Here is a 17,755-nt window from a genome sequence, read left to right as displayed (position 1 = left end):
TAGTGACTGTAGGGTCTGTACTGGTAGGGTCTGTACTGGTCATGACTGTAGGGTCTGTACTGGTCGTGACTGTAGGGTCTGTACTGGTAGTGACTAGGGTCTGTACTGGTAGTGACTGTAGGGTCTGTACTGGTAGGGTCTCTACTGGTCGTGACTGTACTGGTAGTGACTGTAGGGTCTGTACTGGTCGTGACTGTAGGGTCTGTACTGGTCGTGACTGTAGGGTCTGTACTGGTCGTGACTGTAGGGTCTGTACTGGTAGTGACTGTAGGGTCTGTACTGGTGACTGAAATGTCTGTACTGGTGACTGAAACGTCTGTACTGGTGACTGTGAAAAGAAAAAAAAACAGCAGGTGCTTTATTTATTTATTTTTTATGGCAGAAAGTTCGGTACTTTCTGCAGCGGAGGAGTTGCGTCTGTGTTGCGTTAATACTAGCTGCTAGTAAAGCTGCTAAACTGCTCAGGCTTTCTCTCACAGGATATGATGTCATGGTGCTGGTTCTCGTTCCCCCACATGTGGCCGAGTCTCTGTCCTGCGTCCTCCACACTTCTCTGTGTTCCACCGGTTCACTCGCACCCTGCTTTTCTCATTTCCTCCTCTCCTGACTCTGCTGTTTCTCAATCGCTTCTGCCAGCTGCTTTCCCCCAGCCCAAACTGAGCGTGTGTGTTTGTGTGTGTTTGTGTGTGTGTGTGAGAGAGAGAGAGAGAGACAGAGAGACAGAGAGAGGGAGAGTGTGTGTGTGTTTGGCGTGTGCTTGTGGGCGTGTTTTTTCTTTAGAGAGAGAGATGCTCTGTGGTTTGGGAAAATCACATCACAGTGTTGGAAGTGGTTCGAGAGTGGATTTACACACACACATACACACATACACACACACACTCACGGTGAGGTGAGGACCAAGAGGAGCTACTCTAACCATGGCAGAGGTACGTTTACACATTCCGTTAGAGCAAGGATCGAGCTGCAAAAAGAGAAAGGAGCAGATGAGGTGTGAGTGCGTGTGTGTGTGTGTGTGTGTGTGTGCATGTGTGTGTGTGTGAGTGAGTGCATGTGTGTGTGTGTGAGTGAGTGCATGTGTGTGTGTGTGAGTGAGTGCATGTGTGTGTGTGTGAGTGAGTGCATGTGTGTGTGTGTGAGTGAGTGCATGTGTGTGTGTGTGAGTGAGTGCGTGTGTGTGTGTGAGTGAGTGCATGTGTGTGAGTGCATGTGTGTGTGAGTGCATGTGTGTGTGAGTGCATGTGTGTGTGAGTGCATGTGTGTGTGTGAGTGTGTGTGTGTTGGGCTGAACTTCATTCCTGCAACAGATGCTTTTATCCTGCTTTTGGCTTTTAAATACCTGCACGTCCTAAACCCGTCTAATCGTCTGCAGGGATCAGATTTCAGATGCACGTTTCAGCAGCACGTGTTGACTTTCGTCCGTTCTAGAAAGGTGTGGAAACTTTCAGCCGCTTCCTCTTGTTGCTGGTCCATGAATCATCAGCTACAAACCAAAAAAGGCTGGAAATTTGTTTGGTTTTTCTTTTTTACTTGTAATTTTTTTCATGTTGACTTGAGGAAGATTCGACACAATGAGCCTCCTAATGAGGAGCACAAGGGATGGTGACATGTACATGGTGACTGTATGGTTGGTGTGAGTTTTAAATTGTACCTTATATCTCAGGTTAGAAAATCTAGATTAGAAAATCTAGTTAGAAAATAATTTGGTATTAACAGAATCCGGTGAAATTATTTGTAGCGAGTTGTTATAAAGGGTGGATTTGGTTGAATGTGTGAGACTAAATCTGGCAACCCGGAATGTGACACCTCATCTGCACCGAAACCAAAAAGATGTTTCAAGATAAACTAAAGGAGAACCGTAACTGATGATTGTGTGTGTGTGTGTGTGTGTGTAGGTCATGCAGGTGGTACGAGAGCAGATCACGAGGACCCTGTCCAGTAAACCCACCTCACTGGAGCTCTTTAAGAACAAAGTGAACGCGTTAAACTACAGTGAGATCCTCAAACTGCGCCAGACAGAGAGACTGCACCAGGAGGAGACGCTCGCACCGCCTGTGCTGTGAGACACACACACACACGCTAATATTATCATGAATGTTCTCATCATAAACTACTGCTTTAGACTGAATCTGCTGAAGTCTCTGTACTATGAAATCTTTATTAGGCCATCCTAGTACTGGTTGCCATGGTAACATCAGCATTCAGACTAGCATTCGTTTCGTATGAGATGAAGGAGGATCACGTGTGCTTTGAAGCCTGTCTTCGCTCCCGTCGGGGACGTGGACATGCCCACTTCTAGTCGCCAACGTCGTCACTCACGTCACAGGAGGTCGTCAGCTGTCTCACAGCTTTATCGCTGTTTGTTTGAACGTAGCATAAGCAGTAGCATGAGTTCAGTAGATCCTTTACGCTGCAAATCAATTACTACTCACTTCCTGAACAAAGTCTGTGAGCCAACACGTGTTTATCTGATATTTGATTACTACTTTTGCATCTGAGCTGTAAGTTTAATGGAAATCTTCTTAAAACCATTTTAAAACTACTCCAGATCTTCAGTGATGTGGTTTAGGATGCAGTTGTTGGGGCTGTAATTTATATACACTTGAGCAACACTTCACGGTGTAGCAGGGCTGGGCATATTCATTTATCATCGATATGATGATAAATGAATATGATTTTCTGAGATATTCTACTTTATTTTATGCACACTAAAAATATAAAAAATATTTTTAATATAAATAAAATCTTCTTTAGAAAATAAATAAATAAAACTAATAAATAAATTAATGAATTAAATAATAAGCTTTTCTTAGATATTGTGTATATATCATGATATTGTTTTTCAGTTTTAATTTGAAGAGTTTTTTAATAAATTTTTGGTATTTTTTTTAAATGGTAAAATATTAATGTGTAAATATAGAGTATAGAAAATAATTGATTTAAAAATGAGACTCCAGTGTGATTAAGAAACTTGAAGAATGGATGTAAAAATTAGTATTAGACATTTTGGGTGGTGTGTGTGTGTGTGTGTGTGTGTGTGTCTACAGAGAGCTGAAAGAGCGTCTGAAGCCAGAGTTATTGGAGCTGATCAGGCAGCAGAGACTCAACCGTCTGTGTCACGGCACTCTGTTCCGCAAAATCAGCAGCCGCCGGAGACAAGGTTTGAACCTCCACAAACCCCCTCTTCCATTTTTTTCATTGCTCTTAAGACATCTGTAAAACAAAAATTTAACAATTAATGATGCATTTACAGAAAGTCAGAAGTGACTCCACTTTTCTGTTTACTTTACACAGTGTATAATGTAACCAATTAATTAAGTAGCTTTAAAAATGTAGCTTACTGCAACTTTAATTTACAGAAAACAGACAAGTTACTGACTTTTTATTTTATTTTTGTGGCTTGTGCATCAGCCATTTTTGCACGCACATGTCACGTTGGATTTACGGCTAATTCTGGAATGTCGACATCTAGTGGCCGAATAGTGAATTGCTACCACAGGAACACGCTCTCTGCATGCGACACGGTGCCTTAAAAGTCTCCATACATACAAGAAGACTGTATTCCAGCACCACGTGGCTTGTGTCTTCATCAGCGGATGTTCGTGGATGTCCACTTCTCTATTTGTCTGCAAGACTTTTTTGAATTTGTTAATAAATTTGACAAGCAAGTATTGTATCTGATGTGCTCGTTTTGCGACAGCTGCCTGAACCAGCCTTAAAAATAATTTCAGTGCGTTCTCTGCTTGTCACATGTGGGGAAAAAAAACCTATAATATAATATAAATTAAGTGTTAATTTCTTAACAATTTTTTTTTGCTAAGTGTTAATTATCTTTTTTTTTTTTTTTTTTTTTTTTAAAGATACTGAATACATATTAGCAATACAGTGCAATTTTTCATTAAATAAATAAATAAAACAAACAAATAAATAAGCAAACAAACTTTTATTTCTTCTACTAATACTAATTTTTAAAATTTTATTTACAGTAAAAAAAAATTTGTTTCCGTTTCATCAGCTCATTGAAAAGATTAAATGTGACACAAACTGGCACAAAAAACAAGACCATGCGATGCTGTTTTTGTTTTGTTTTTTTCGTATTATTTTTCTGCACAATTTGCGCTCATCTGTCATATTCCGGTTACTTTGGAGACATGAAGGCGTAACACATTCTGACGAAAGCGCATCTTATCCTCTCATTTTCCAGAGACATGTGCTCACAGACACCTGTGATTGGCTAGCGTCTCTGTGATTGACAGGGCAGGCAGAGTAAGCCCCTCCCATTCAGAGATCACGATCGGTTTTATTCCCAGCTCTGGATTCTCTCTCGCTGTGACGAATGCTCTTTTTTTCTTGTTGTTCGATTGCTTACATCATGGCTGTTGATTTCAGATAAACTGTGGTACTGTCGTCTATCCCCCAACCACAAAGTCCTGCACTACGGAGACGTGGAGGAGGAGACGGAGATGCCGTCCATAGAGAGTCTGCAGGAGAAGAGTGAGTGGTTTCCTTTACGTGTTACAGCGGGTGCAAAAGTTTCTGCCCCCTTGAATGTCTCTGTCATGTCTTACTCCACAGTGGAGGTTAATATGAAGCTCATATGAAAGTACACACTCAGGACTTTAAGAATTTGTAGTGTTTCCTAAATATTTGTTTTTCTCTAGACTACTAGGGGTGATATTCTCATAGAAAAGTTCCAAATAAACCAAAACTGATATTTTATTCCACACACATGTTTGTATCTTCACAGTAAATGTTGATATCGTACCCATTCCTGCTCTCTGAGATGCTCCAAGTGCTTGTTCATCTAAAAAGCAGCTCAGATTTGATCTTCAACCAGTAAAATTCTGTGTAAGGTTCTCCAACAGAGGGAAAACACACGTCTAAAACACACTGAAAGCCGACAGACTCGTTTTAGATCAGACTCATAGCCTGAACATCATTCGTTTATTTACACTGATTGAAAATGTCCCATAAGTCCATTTCTGTTCAGAACTACTGTTAAAAGGGTTAAATTATTTTTATCTAATATTCTTTAAAAGTTGTATTTTATTATTTTGGGCTTATTTTACTGAATTATTTGTCTTGTTGCAGGATTATATAATTCTTCCTTTTAACTAAAAATCATGGGGGGGGTTACAAACTTTTGCACTCGAATGTTGTGATTAGATGCTTTACATTTCTCTGATTTTATTATTATTTTTTCCTCAGTTCCTGTAGCGGACATTAAAGCTCTTCTGACTGGTAAAGACTGTCCTCACATGAAAGATAACAAGGGCAAGCAAACAAAGGTTCGTCTCCGTCTCCTTTCTGCCGATGCGAACTTTCAGCTGCATTAAAATAAAACTTGTAAATACCATTTAACAGAAACATATTATATTTAAATTTTTTTTTTTTTTTTTTTTTTTAAGTGTTTGGAACGGAACTGATTGTTCTGTGTGACATTTTTGTATCAAATAATTTTTTTTTATTGATTTATTTTTTTTAATGAAATAATGACCTAAATTTATACAATCTGGATTTAGTTATTTATTTGTTTGTTTGTTTGTTTATGTATTTAATTTTGGGGACTGGCCACAACCAATAGATTACATGCTGTCCACTTAAATATTTACTCATAATAAATATAATATTACCTTCATTTCTGACATTTCGGGAATTTCGGCATCATTGTAGATGTATTTTTCTTATGGAAAATGTTTCTCATGTTTAAATGATTTGGCAGGACGGTTCACACGGTGGATAATCTGCTAGCATCGTCTTAGTTGTTGAAATACATTAGCTTTAACTGGCCTGGAATTCTTAACTCCGTATCTGGAAAAAATTTTCTGGAGTCTTGGGTTAGTGTTTTATTGCTTTAAGAGATGTGTAGCGCTGATATTCCTGGACTGTGTATAGAGAACCTCAGTAGCGTATTAATGGTGTTTGTCTTTATCCTGCAGGAGTTGTTGGATCTGGCCTTCAGTATTACGTATGATGTTGAGGAGTACAGCTTGAATTTCATCGCCTCCTCCAGAACAGATGTGAGGGGAAAATGTCAGCTTTCCATTCGCCATTGTTTTTCAGCCCATTCACCAATCACCCCCCCCACACACACCACCTCTCTCTCTCTCTCTCTCTCTCTCTCTCGTTCCTCATAAAGTTTGGAAAATTTTAGAGATGATGCTTAAGAGGTGTGAAATATATATATTACAAAGATTTAAAAACATTTCTGTCTCCCTCTCTCTCTCTCGCTCTCTCGCTCTCTGCCACCCCTTTGGCTCCCCCACTGTCCCTCTCTCTCTGTGTCTGTCTTCCCCATGTCTTTATGCCTGTCTCTCTGTTCCCCTTCTCTCTTTCTCTCTCTCTCTCTGCTTGTCTCTCTTTCCTCTCTTTCTCGCTCTCTCTCTGCTTGTCTCTCTTTCCTCTCTTTCTCGCTCTCTCTCTGCTTGACTCTCTCGCTTTCTCTATGCTTGTCTTTCTTTTCTCTTTTTTTCTCTCTCTCTTTCTTTCGCTCTCTCTCTCAGTATTGCTTGTGGACAGATGGGCTGAGTGTTCTCTTAGGGAAGGACATGAGCAGCGAGTCCATGCGTAGTGAACTGGAGATCCTCCTCTCCATGGAGATCAAGCTCCGCCTCCTGGACCTGGAGAACGTCCCCATTCCCGACTCGGCTCCGCCTGTCCCCAAACCTCCCAGCAACTTCAACTTCTGCTACGACTTCAGCCAGGCGGAGCACTAAGGCCAGGTCGATGAGGCGTGACGTCCTGCGAGAACAGAGGGAGATAATGATGCGATATAGGAGCCGAGGGGCAGCTGAGGGGCAGCGGGTGTGAGGACCGGGGTTTGGTAGGACACTACCAAGCAGACAAACCCACAGAGGGATGACAATGACTGTCGGCTGAAGAGGTTCTGAAAGTGTTCTAATGAGACATGATTTCTATGTTCAACACATTTCAAGGGTGTGTTTTATATATATATATAATCTAAATTTTAAAAAAAAATTTTTTTTTATACCTTTTCCTAATGGTACTGCACTCCTTAATTAATTCACCAAAACTCTGTCTTTGACTTTGTCTTACTGCCTTAATCCGCCTTAAACCTGGACTGCAGGAAGGTACTCGAACGCCCTGTTTGTGCCACAAAGACACAAATTAACACACATAATCCAGGTTCATCAGACCCTGATCTGTCAGTCAGATCCGATCTACTTCGCCGTGTTCGGTAAAATCCTGTTGTTTACGTAACGAGGTGCCTTGTCCAAAGTTGCATTTCAATTTTAAAGGGCTTCAGAATCACACAACTTGTCAGTCATTGCTTAAAGCTGCTGCTTGTAACCATCAAACATGGTGCTAGACCTTAAACCTTAGAAAAATTCTTCTTCACAACATCGCTATGCAGCGGATACGGCTAGTTTTTTTTTTGGTTTTCTGTTTACATATTTCCGGCCCTGAAATTAGCTCCGCCCCCAACCTCAAGAAAGCTGCTTAGGGTTTATTATTCTTTTATTATTATTATTATTATTTTTTTTTTTTTTTTTTTACATTTCTTCAGCTCACAATTTTCTTTGCTTGAAAGGCAAATTACTTATGGTTTAACAGAGCAGGGGTATGAATCAGGCGTCAGTCTGGCGTTAATGCTTTGCAGTTCATCTCGCAGGCAGCAGAGGGCGCATCAACTTTACAAACTACCAGCATTAATGTTTCAGGGAAGATCTCTCCATCTCGAACAGAGCTTAAATAAGTGTTTCTTTAAACACCAAGCAATATACGAAAAAAAATAAAATAAAATTGTGAATTACCTGATGGTAGTCAATATGCAATATTTTACACTGATGAGGCACTGAAATGGTTTTAATTATTATTTTTTTTATCCTACAAAATATAACAATATTGTGTAATTATTGTGTGAGGAGCTAATACTCTGGTACAAGACTTTTATACTGACAGCTGGCACGGACAGAAAATTGTGTTTTTTTTAATGTAAATGGTACGTCATGGGGTACTTGGCACATAATAATAATAATAATAATAATAATTGTGCATTTTGTAATATGTGTAAAAATGGTCTGCAATCATAATAGCGATCACAAATCATTATTTTTTTGGACAATATCATGTCATAAAGGCTCGGTGCTCGACACTAACAGCTTTACCGATATGTTAAAAACAAATAATGTGCAGCAAAATCAAATCTTTACATGTTCTGTAAATACTTTAACATGAAGACGCTTCCGATAGTAATGAGAGGCATTCTAAAATACTAAAAGATGATCGTGGAGTAATAATAATAATAATAATAATAATAAATACATCAGGTTATGAAATCTTCCTTTTATCTTCTACATATTGATTTTTTGAAATACGCACATAAGTATTAATACAGAAAATCATCTGAAATTAAATTCACATCAATAAAAATTTAATTTTTAATTAATTGAATTTAATTAATTAATTTGTTAATTAAGGACAGGTGGAGACATCAATGAAAGATTTGAGGAATATATTCAAGCAATTCTTTAGTGTAATTAAGCTGCTTTCACACTTTGGTGGGGTTTCTCTCTCTCTCTCTCTCTCACACGCACACACACACACACACACACGCACACACGCGCGCACACACACACACACACACACAACTATCAAGTGCAATACAATCTGTTCCCAGAAAAATCTATAAAGTTAAAACATTTACTTTTTACATGCGTTTCATAATTCACGGCGCAATGATGGAAAAATCGTTAAGTCTCGTTAGCCGAAAAATATAAGGAGCTTATGAAATGTGTTCATAGTGATGCTTCAGTCAGGGTTTTAATGCAGCGTAACCAGACGTCATTATTTTGTTTGTTTTGGGATGTTTCATTGTGAGAGAAACCCGTCAGTGTGATGGCAGCTTTGCTTTCTGTAAGAAATATTTCGATGACGTGGGAAAATGATTCACATTCACCGCACAATCCAAACGTATTCTGTTGTATTGTATCAGATCCTGTGGTATTATCCAATATCAGATTGATGTGTTTTTGCATATCGTATGATCTCGTAATCGTGTGGAAGACTGAGGTTTACAGCTCTAATATACTGCCACTTTTATTTATTTTTATACTTTCAAATTTGTACATCATTGAAAATAATAATCCCCTGGTACAGTATGATTTTGGCTTTTTATTTTTTATTTTGCTATTTACTAAAGAATTAACGGCAGTAAAAAACAAAGAAACAGTGACGCTCTTAGTGCAAATCATCTGTGGCTCAGATTTCATTCATTAAACAAGACAACAATAAATCACTCGTGTTTGGACAACTCACCGTACTGTAAATATCTGTTCTCGTTAAACAAACACAAATAGAAGGTCCTGTGTTATTGTTTTTTTGTTTTTGTTTTTTTACATATTATACTGTAAAACCTGAAAACGATGGATATTTTTTTGTATAAAATTCTTAATCATTAAAATATAGAAACATCCCTAATAGTTTGTGTACCTCTTTGAAATGTTTGGATTAAAGTGGGCGTGTTTGTTTAGTAGTATAACATGAATTTCTCTGATTTTGTCTATCCATCCATCCATCCATCCATCCATCGGTTTTGGGACACCCCTCCAAATCATTGAATTCAGGGATTCTTTTTTTAGGGATTGGACTCGGCGCCTTACTTCCAGTGAAAGGAACTCCTAATGCTTCAGCTTCATACCAAGACATTTTTTTGGACAATTTCATGCTCCCAACTTTGTGGGAACAGTTTGGGGATGACCCCTTCCTGTTCCAACATGACTGCACACCAGTGCACAAAGTGAGGTCCATAAAGACATGGAGGAGTGAGTTTGGTGTGGAGGAACCTGACAGAGTCCTGACCTCAACCCAATAGAACACCTTTGGGGTGAATTAGAGTGGAGACTGTGAGCCAGGCCTTCTCGTCCAACATCAGTGCCTGACCTCACAAATGCGCTTCTAGTGGAATGCTCAAAAATTCCCATAAACACTCTCCTAAACCTTGTGGAAAGCCTTCCCAGAAGAGTTGATAGCTGCAAAGGGTGGGACAACTCCATATTACATTCATGTGCATGTAAAGGCAGACATCCCAAAACTTTTGGCACAGGTTAAAAAGTGTTCATATATATATATATATATAAAATGAACACTTTTTAACCTGTGCCAAAAGTTTTGGGATGTCTATAGATATCTATCTATCTATCTATCTATCTATATATATATATAGCTCTGGAAAAAAAATGAGACCACTGCAAAATAATCAGTTTCTTTTTTTTCAATATATAACTTATTTAGAGTGTATGTTTAAAGGAAATGACAACACATCAAAATAACCCAAGATCATGCAGTATTTGCAGAGCTTTAATAACTCAAATAAAACAAAATGCAAATAATCTGCAAACAAATTGTGTTAATGCTTTGGCTAAATAACATTAAGAAATCAGTATTTGGTGGAATGACCCGATTTGCATGCGTTTTGGATCCATGATCTCCACCAGTCTTTCACATTGCTGTTTGGGAACTTTATACCACTCTTTTTTTTCAAAAAAGCAAACAGCTCAGCTTTGCTTGATGGTTTGTGACCATCCATCTTCCTCTTGATTACATTCCAGAGGATGGGAATGGTTTTACAGGAGGAGGCCACTGACATTTTTTTCCCTACTCATCTTTTCTGACCGTTTTTCACTAGTTTTACACTTGGCTAGGGTTTGGGAGCATGAGGCGATATCTGGACCCTACAGAGGTTGCACAGGCAGTCCAACTTCTCCAGCATCAATACAGTACATGCCCTTGCCAGAAGGTTTGCTGTGTGATTGTTTATGGCATTTCAAATACTATTACTTACAAGTACTATTTTTGCTTCTTCAGCTCTACATTACATAAACTCTAAAATATCCAACATCCTCATCAGGGAAATATTTTATTTAAAATTATATATGTAAAAATAAACATGGAAAAAAACAAAACAAAAAGTATATAAACCCAGACCTGAGCTGGTTTTGTGATAACACTTTCTATTAAAGCCACATCTGTAATTAACTATGAACACGTTCATAAACAGTTATAACACATTATATATAATTATTTATACATTATATATAATACACGTTGTTTTACTTGTTTAGGAAAAGGCACGGCGGTATAGAGAAGTGTTTAAAATGCATTTCCAAGTTATAAGCAGTGTTCAAGATGCATTAGATCATCAGTCATAAATAAACTCACAACAATGGCGCGTTATATTCACTGATTTCTTAAAGAATAAAAAAAAATACAGCCTTTGTGACACAAACGTGCTCGATGTTATAATGCATAATACAGTAAAGTAGTGATTCTTATGGCATGATATGAATGCGCTTATATATACTTCACTGCAGCTGTGACCTTTATAGCACGTGTTACAGATTATTCATTGGTCCACGTTTTATTTCCTGCCTCCTCTACACGTGCCTGTATAATTAACATGCAGCGTCAGTCACGTGTGCAAAAACGCCTCGTCAAGTATCATCCAAGTGTTTAAATTGTGTGTCATCATGTCATCAGAGCGCGAGGTTGAATTCGGCTCCACCCACAAACCGGTACTGGACACTTTCCAGAAAGGGCAGATGTGATTGGAGGAAGTCCACCTTAGTTACAGTGATGTCTCTGCACATGGAGATGTCCAGCGTCCTCAGTCTCTTACAGTGCTGCACTAGGAGGCTCAGGGACCTGGTGGGACATGTGAAAGACAATAAAACAACGCAAACACAAACCACAGCACTTTCTCCTCTAACCTTCTCATAGGTTTATGCTGCTACAGGAATATAATCAACGACAAGGCCGTATGATGAAGCCAGTTACTTTTCCACCTGGAAGTTTCCAATGACAGCATAACATCCTGATGCTTTTTATTTCTCTAAACATTTTTAAAAAATTTTAAAATTTGTTAAAACAATGTCATAGATTATAGATTTTATTGGTTCATAGTCATATTTAATGCTGTGGAATGTGTGAAAATTCCTATTATCACGTTATAAACAGCCGTCTTTATCAGCAACAATTCTCTCATTTTCTATCTATCTATCTATCTATCTATCTATCTATCTATCTATCTATCTATCTATCTATCTATCTATCTATCTATCTATCTATCTATCTATCTATCTATCTATCTATCTATCTATCTGTTCTGCTCCCTATCTCTGTTCTCTATTTGTCTCTTTGACGCTCTCTGTCTCTCTTTCTCTCTCTCTCTCTCCAATTAAAATGGGCTGTATTTATGACCTGTCTCGCTCTCGCTCTCTCTCTCTCTATGTCTATCAAATTCAAATAAGCTTTATTGGAGTGACATCTAGACACATTTCCATGTTATAACAGCATACGTAACAACAGAGTATGTGTTGCTGCGAATGAGCTGTTGCTATAGAAACGATAACAAATTAGAACGAGCGCTTTAACACAAACCTGTGATTTGCAGCTGCACCCCGTCTGAGCTGCTGTTACAGAAAACTAATCAAGACCAAACACAGAAAAGATGAGCTCTACTGCACTAATGGGACGAGTAACGAGATCAGCGAGTGGAAAAACAAAATGGAACAATAAACAGTGGACTGGAATAAAAACCAGTGAGTAGGACAGGGTTCCAGTCAGGGATGATCTTACACGAGGTGATGGGGATAACACAGTCAGGTGTGGTGTAGGTGTGTGTCCGTGTCCGCTCACCTGTCTGTGATGCCGTCGCAGTAGGCGAGCTGCAGATGCTGCAGTCTGTGCAGACGAGGCAGAGCGCGTGCCAGACCGGCGTCTGTGAGCCGGGAACAGCCGCTCAGCGCCAGGCTGGTCAGACAGGGGCAGTGAAGAGCGACAGACGCCACGCCCTTGTCGCTGATCTCCGGCAGCATGGCGAGAGAGAGGCGCTGGAGCACAGGGAACTGTAGAACCTGGAGGAACAAGGACCTGGCTGAGAATACTGTGCTGTGTGCGCACTTCTCTAACATTTCATGTTCATTTCAATTTACTGGATTGTAAGAATTGTAATTGTTTACTTCACTGGTTACGTGACGCTGTAATTAAGACACGTTTTTTAACTCAACCTATAATCATTATCTCAACATCGAAACTGTGATTCACAAAACATCCATGCAACAAATTCAGTACTTTCTTCTTTTCAGCCCCTTTTTTCTGGCCCTGAAATTAACTCCTCCCACAAATACTCACAAGACCAGCCAAGAGATTACAAATCGCCCCTTTATTAACGTCCAGCTCATCAAAACATTCTCCAGAATAGCTTAAAGATGTCTGATCTAAGACTGAAAATGGAGGAATAAATAGAGCATATGAAAAATTTTAAAAGTAGTTATTATGGCAGTTTATATTAAAATATACTAAGAGAAATTTCGATCTGGCACCAAATCTCCTGGATTCCTTATGTAAAGTGGATTGCAAAAGTTTGCACACCCTATAAAAATGTCATCTTGACTGTACAATGTCTAGTGAATGCAGTAACACACACCTGCATCATGCTGACGTCTGTCAGGTTGGAACAGCCGGACAGGTCGAGCTCCTGTAAGCCCCTGATCACCCGCAACGAAGCTCCTTCCTGCTCTTTGAAGGCGCCCAGGTCCTCGTCAGTCACTAGACGTGGCTTTTCATCGAACGGCATTCGAGGAGGCTGAAAGAAGCCCATGTTCCCGAAAGTCCTGGTGAAGCAAGGCCCTTTATCCTCCTCCTACGTCATGTGGTGAAGGTTAGGGATTGGTTCTTTGTGCTTGTGCTGTTCTCTCTGAACATTTTGGATATAGTTTCCTATAAACTGTAGTCAAGCGTTCTGTTCAAGTTCAGTAACGCAAAAAAGAAGTTTTACATCCTTATATGATTATATCATAAGTGAGAGCCTAGTTGGATCTATTCAGGATGGACACATCCATCCCTCTATCTATCTATCTATCTATCTATCTATCTATCTATCTATCTATCTATCTATCTATCTTTGTTGTGCTAATGTACATGTTTGTTGCACATGTAGAATTCTGCATTTTGTATTTGTTACAGTTTTAGGTTATTCCTTGTTATTCAAAGGTTTTAGAGAGAAAATGCACAACAGTGTTTAATACATAAAAAAGTGCATTCCCACAAACATTGTGAGATCTGAGTGTTTTATTAGATGAATGTCGGGTGCAGCTCCAAAAGCATGCACAGCTGTATTAAAAAGCACACGTTCGTAAACAGGATGCATCTAGTATCAAAAGCTCAGTACTATGGTTACATGCTGTATACTGTTGTGAATTTCCAGGTTTCTTACCGCACACTTGTTGAGCTGTTTGTCATCACTGGGCTCCTCCATCCCGAGCAGCCCCCAGTCTGTAATCAGCTTACACGAGCCGAGGCGCAGCACCTGTAGCCCGGGCAGGTAGGAGGCGATGGCACGGACACTCCGGTCTGTCAGGAGGACACAGGAGATCAGATCCAGCTCTTTCAGACTGGACGACAACTGAGCTAGTGAGCAAACGTCCTGGAGAGAAAAACAATCTGTTAATACGCATAAACATTTTTTAACACCATTCCCTAACCACAGAACGCCACAGGAGGTCTTTCCTACCCGTAGACATCAACCTCTCTAACCCTTTCTCTTTCATGAAGGAACAGAGAGGACACACTGACTGTGTTACATTTATATTTCATTTATATTTATTTCTCTTGTGTATTCTGAAGCCTCCTTGTGGCCTGAACGTCTCTAAAGACTCCTAGTGGTCCAACGGCAGGCTCCTGTGCTCTCATTGCTGTGGCCCGGGTTCGATTCCCCGGCAGGGATCTAAGAGTTAACTATCAGTGTCGGTCCCAAGCCCATTTAAAGAGACTTGACTGTTTTTTCTTTTGTTATATTTATCCTTTATTTATTATTTATGAACTATTATTGTACTTTCATTTTTTAACTTCAGCTGTGCTGTCAGGTTTTGGATTTCTTTCTGTTTTTCATCACTCTTTTTAATTGTGACCTCCACCACACTTCCACATTGTTTGGGATCTCAGTATTAAATCCTGTCCTCGGTTCTCACCTGGACGAAGGCGCAGCTCCTGAGGCTGAGTTTCTCCAACTGAGCTCTGTGCTGTGGTGATGACAGACCCTTCACCAGCTCGGCTCCGCTCACGTTAACACATTCAGCCAGGTCCAGCGAGCTCAGAGCAGGAAGCGCCGTTAAATCTGCCAGCCCTTTTTCTGTCATCCTCCAGACACGGGACAGCGAGAGACTCTGGAGCTGTTTGAGCTCAGCAGCTACAGCCAGCACGCTGCGGCTCGTCAGCTCCGTGCAGCCGCTCAGGTCCAGCGTGTGGAGTCCTCGCTGGTGTCTGCAGAGCTGCTCGATGGAGTAATCGGTGAGTTTCTTACAGCTGGACAGGCTCAGCTCTTCCAGGTGGAGGCCGGGGACGAGGACCAGCGCGCGCAGAGACTCGGGGGTGATGGAGGTGCGGCTGAGGTCCAGGCTGCGTAGCGTGGAGCTCTGGTCCTGGACTAGCCGGAGCAGGTTCCTCAGCGACAGCATGGCTGACGAGCCCGGCCCCACCGCACGGCCCAGGTACGGGTCAAACTCGAAAGCGATGTGACACCCAGCCAGCGCTAGACGATGGAGTCTCACAGTGCAGCCTGTTAAACGGTTAAAGGTGAGGTCTGAGAGGTAGCGCAGGTCAGACAGGTCCAGATCTTCCAGGTTCTTCAGCGCTGTATGAACCTTAAAACACGATAACAAATACAGCTGTCAGGACGTTCAAATTATTTCTTTTAAAATCCACGAAGTGGAAAGTAGCCATATTGTGTTACTTTCATTAATGGTCATCTTAAAGGGTTTGATTTAATAAAATGAATATAAAAATCATCAGGTTTATTTGATCACTCGTATCTCCACAAATTCCTCATACTTATGCAACCATACACATGTAGAGTCATAAAACAGAATCTTGTACCTGCTTATGAACAAGCATCTTGAGGTACATCAGAGATCAGACATGGGTTTGATATCACCATTTACTTTTTACAATGAATAGCTCATGATTGCTTCCACTAGAAGCAAGCACTCAAGTAGCTCTCACGCTTCTACTGGATGTTTCAAACGTCGTAGTTAAACAACACGATTCTTCTCATTAACGATGGACGACTGACCTGCTGTCGATGCTCTTCACGGCTCAAGAAAGCTCCTGACATGAAGAGGCTGTCGAGGCCGTTAAGGTGGAGCCTCTGCAGTCCGGTCAGACACGGCAGCAGCTTCAGGAGGGTCGACTCCATCATACTGCTCCGAGGCAGCGCCAGACCCACGATCCGACCCCCGAGGTGGACTTGGACCTCCTCCAGAACTTTACGCGACAGGTTGGAGTCGTCCACATGGCTGATGATCAGACTGCACTGATGGCGACGAGCGAGTCCACAGACAAACCCTAACGAAGACGCACAAGCCGGGAACCTGAACGTGACGTTCTTCTGAGGAAAAACACACAACATGCATTAACACAGATTAAACATGGATTAAACATTACAATAAAACTGAAAATGTATAGCTTTACTTAGAACTTCAGCAAAAACCTGAAACCGATGATCTTGGCTGGCTTCGTACCAGCTCCTGCAGACCAGCGAGGCTTCTTTTCGGTCTGACGGATGAAGAAAGCTCAGAATGTGAGAAATGACCTGTAACACGAGGAACAAAATCCACATGACCACATCTGTAGCATCTGCAGTTCCTCTTCTTCATTTCATATCATGTCACAGTTCTGTGTTTATTCAGTGATATTGTGTTTTGTGATCATAGTCATACTGTTGGCAAGGTAAAGCAGACCTTCCTCTCTCAGTGCTGATTTTAATGTTTCTTTCGTCTTTAGAACGTGTTTATCTGCCTACTTTAGCTGGACTGCTCATACAGATCACTTACAGCTGCTTTAATCCTGCCATCAAATTCGACTCACCTCATGTGGCAATGCTGGAGTCTCCATTACTGATCAGTCATTTTTTACCTGCATAAAGATAAGTTCTTAGTCTTTCTGACTCACACCATGTGCCAGATGATGATGTCAAAATAATAATAAATCCATGAAGACGCTTTTTGCTGCATTTGCGTAACTAACTCGCCGTTTTGACCAAAGCCAACTATGATGACCACACCGTCGACTCGGTCTGTTCCGGTTTTCAGCGCTTTACATGACGATGACAGGTTAATAAACAAGGGTGAAAGGACACATTAGATTAACTACCGGTAGATCACGCAACAAGACGTCACGTGAAGAGAGACCCGGAAGTGTTGCTAGGTAACGGAGTTCCGCCTTCCCTGTCCACCTCCCATGTTTGTTGTTGTTATTTTCCTCCGCCAGGTGGCGTGGATTTAAACTCCTTATATAAATATAATGGCGTGGATTTAACCTACTACTAACAAAAAATAGATCAAAATGCTGTAATAAATAAGAATCGTCATTTACACAAATACATCAGAAGTGGTTTTTAACTACCCAGACAGACTGATGACGTCACAGCTGAGATTAATTCCAAATCAATCAGTCCAATTAATGCTCTAATCGGTGTCTGTAATTATAAGATACTTGTGCATATGTCTCATCAGTCTCAGATTAATGTTATGATCCATACTGACGTTTGTAACTCTCAGTAAAAAACTTATTTTATAAAATTAACCATTTTACACCCAAAAGGTTTTTTTTTTTACTTATACCTTCTATGCACAGCATCTCTGTGAACAAATGCAAATTTCATGCATCACCCTTCAATTTTATCCTCTGCCTCAATGATTCTCAAAGATTTATTTCAAATACAGAAGTACAAATCACAACC

At 40.3% G+C, this 17,755-nt stretch overlaps 2 protein-coding genes across 5 annotated transcripts in view; one reads left to right on the top strand and one right to left on the bottom strand.

Annotated features, from left to right (window-relative positions):
* The window catches only part of elmo3 (engulfment and cell motility 3), a 32,597-nt gene extending 23,164 nt beyond the window's left edge, over positions 1-9,433 (top strand). Inside the window, exons 1-7 of one of the 2 annotated variants that reach the window (XM_058397507.1) lie at positions 784-926; positions 1,893-2,056; positions 3,045-3,157; positions 4,387-4,491; positions 5,206-5,285; positions 5,937-6,017; positions 6,501-9,433. In XM_058397507.1, coding sequence (XP_058253490.1) covers positions 918-926; positions 1,893-2,056; positions 3,045-3,157; positions 4,387-4,491; positions 5,206-5,285; positions 5,937-6,017; positions 6,501-6,713 — 765 coding nt within the window. In that variant the 5' untranslated portion in view covers positions 784-917 and the 3' untranslated portion in view covers positions 6,714-9,433. Of the gene's footprint in view, positions 1-783; positions 927-1,892; positions 2,057-3,044; positions 3,158-4,386; positions 4,492-5,205; positions 5,286-5,936; positions 6,018-6,500 lie in introns of those variants that run through there. The other variant, XM_058397506.1, reaches the window with a different exon arrangement.
* A 913-nt stretch (positions 9,434-10,346) lies between these two features.
* fbxl9 (F-box and leucine rich repeat protein) lies at positions 10,347-17,343 on the bottom strand. Of its 3 annotated transcripts, none has more exons than XM_058397027.1 (8): positions 16,882-17,343; positions 16,505-16,606; positions 16,088-16,399; positions 14,988-15,659; positions 14,234-14,443; positions 13,445-13,660; positions 12,655-12,872; positions 10,347-11,661 (listed from the first exon to the last, which is right to left on the bottom strand). In XM_058397027.1, exons 1-8 carry the CDS (start codon positions 16,906-16,908, stop codon positions 11,493-11,495), a joined length of 1,926 nt encoding a protein of 641 aa, XP_058253010.1. In that variant the 5' UTR covers positions 16,909-17,343; the 3' UTR covers positions 10,347-11,492. The 3 variants fall into 3 exon arrangements, with proteins under 3 accessions (XP_058253010.1, XP_058253009.1, XP_058253011.1); XM_058397026.1 differs by having other exon boundaries at positions 16,088-16,402; positions 16,882-17,331; XM_058397028.1 differs by lacking the exon at positions 16,882-17,343 and having other exon boundaries at positions 16,088-16,402; positions 16,486-16,608.
* Between the last annotated feature and the right edge of the window lie 412 nt (positions 17,344-17,755).

The sequence above is a fragment of the Hemibagrus wyckioides genome, linkage group LG08, assembly GCF_019097595.1.
Source record: "Hemibagrus wyckioides isolate EC202008001 linkage group LG08, SWU_Hwy_1.0, whole genome shotgun sequence".
Taxonomy (NCBI): Eukaryota; Metazoa; Chordata; class Actinopteri; order Siluriformes; family Bagridae; genus Hemibagrus; species Hemibagrus wyckioides.
Note: the sequence above shows the minus strand (reverse complement) of the source record. Positions and strands in the feature narration are given on the sequence as shown.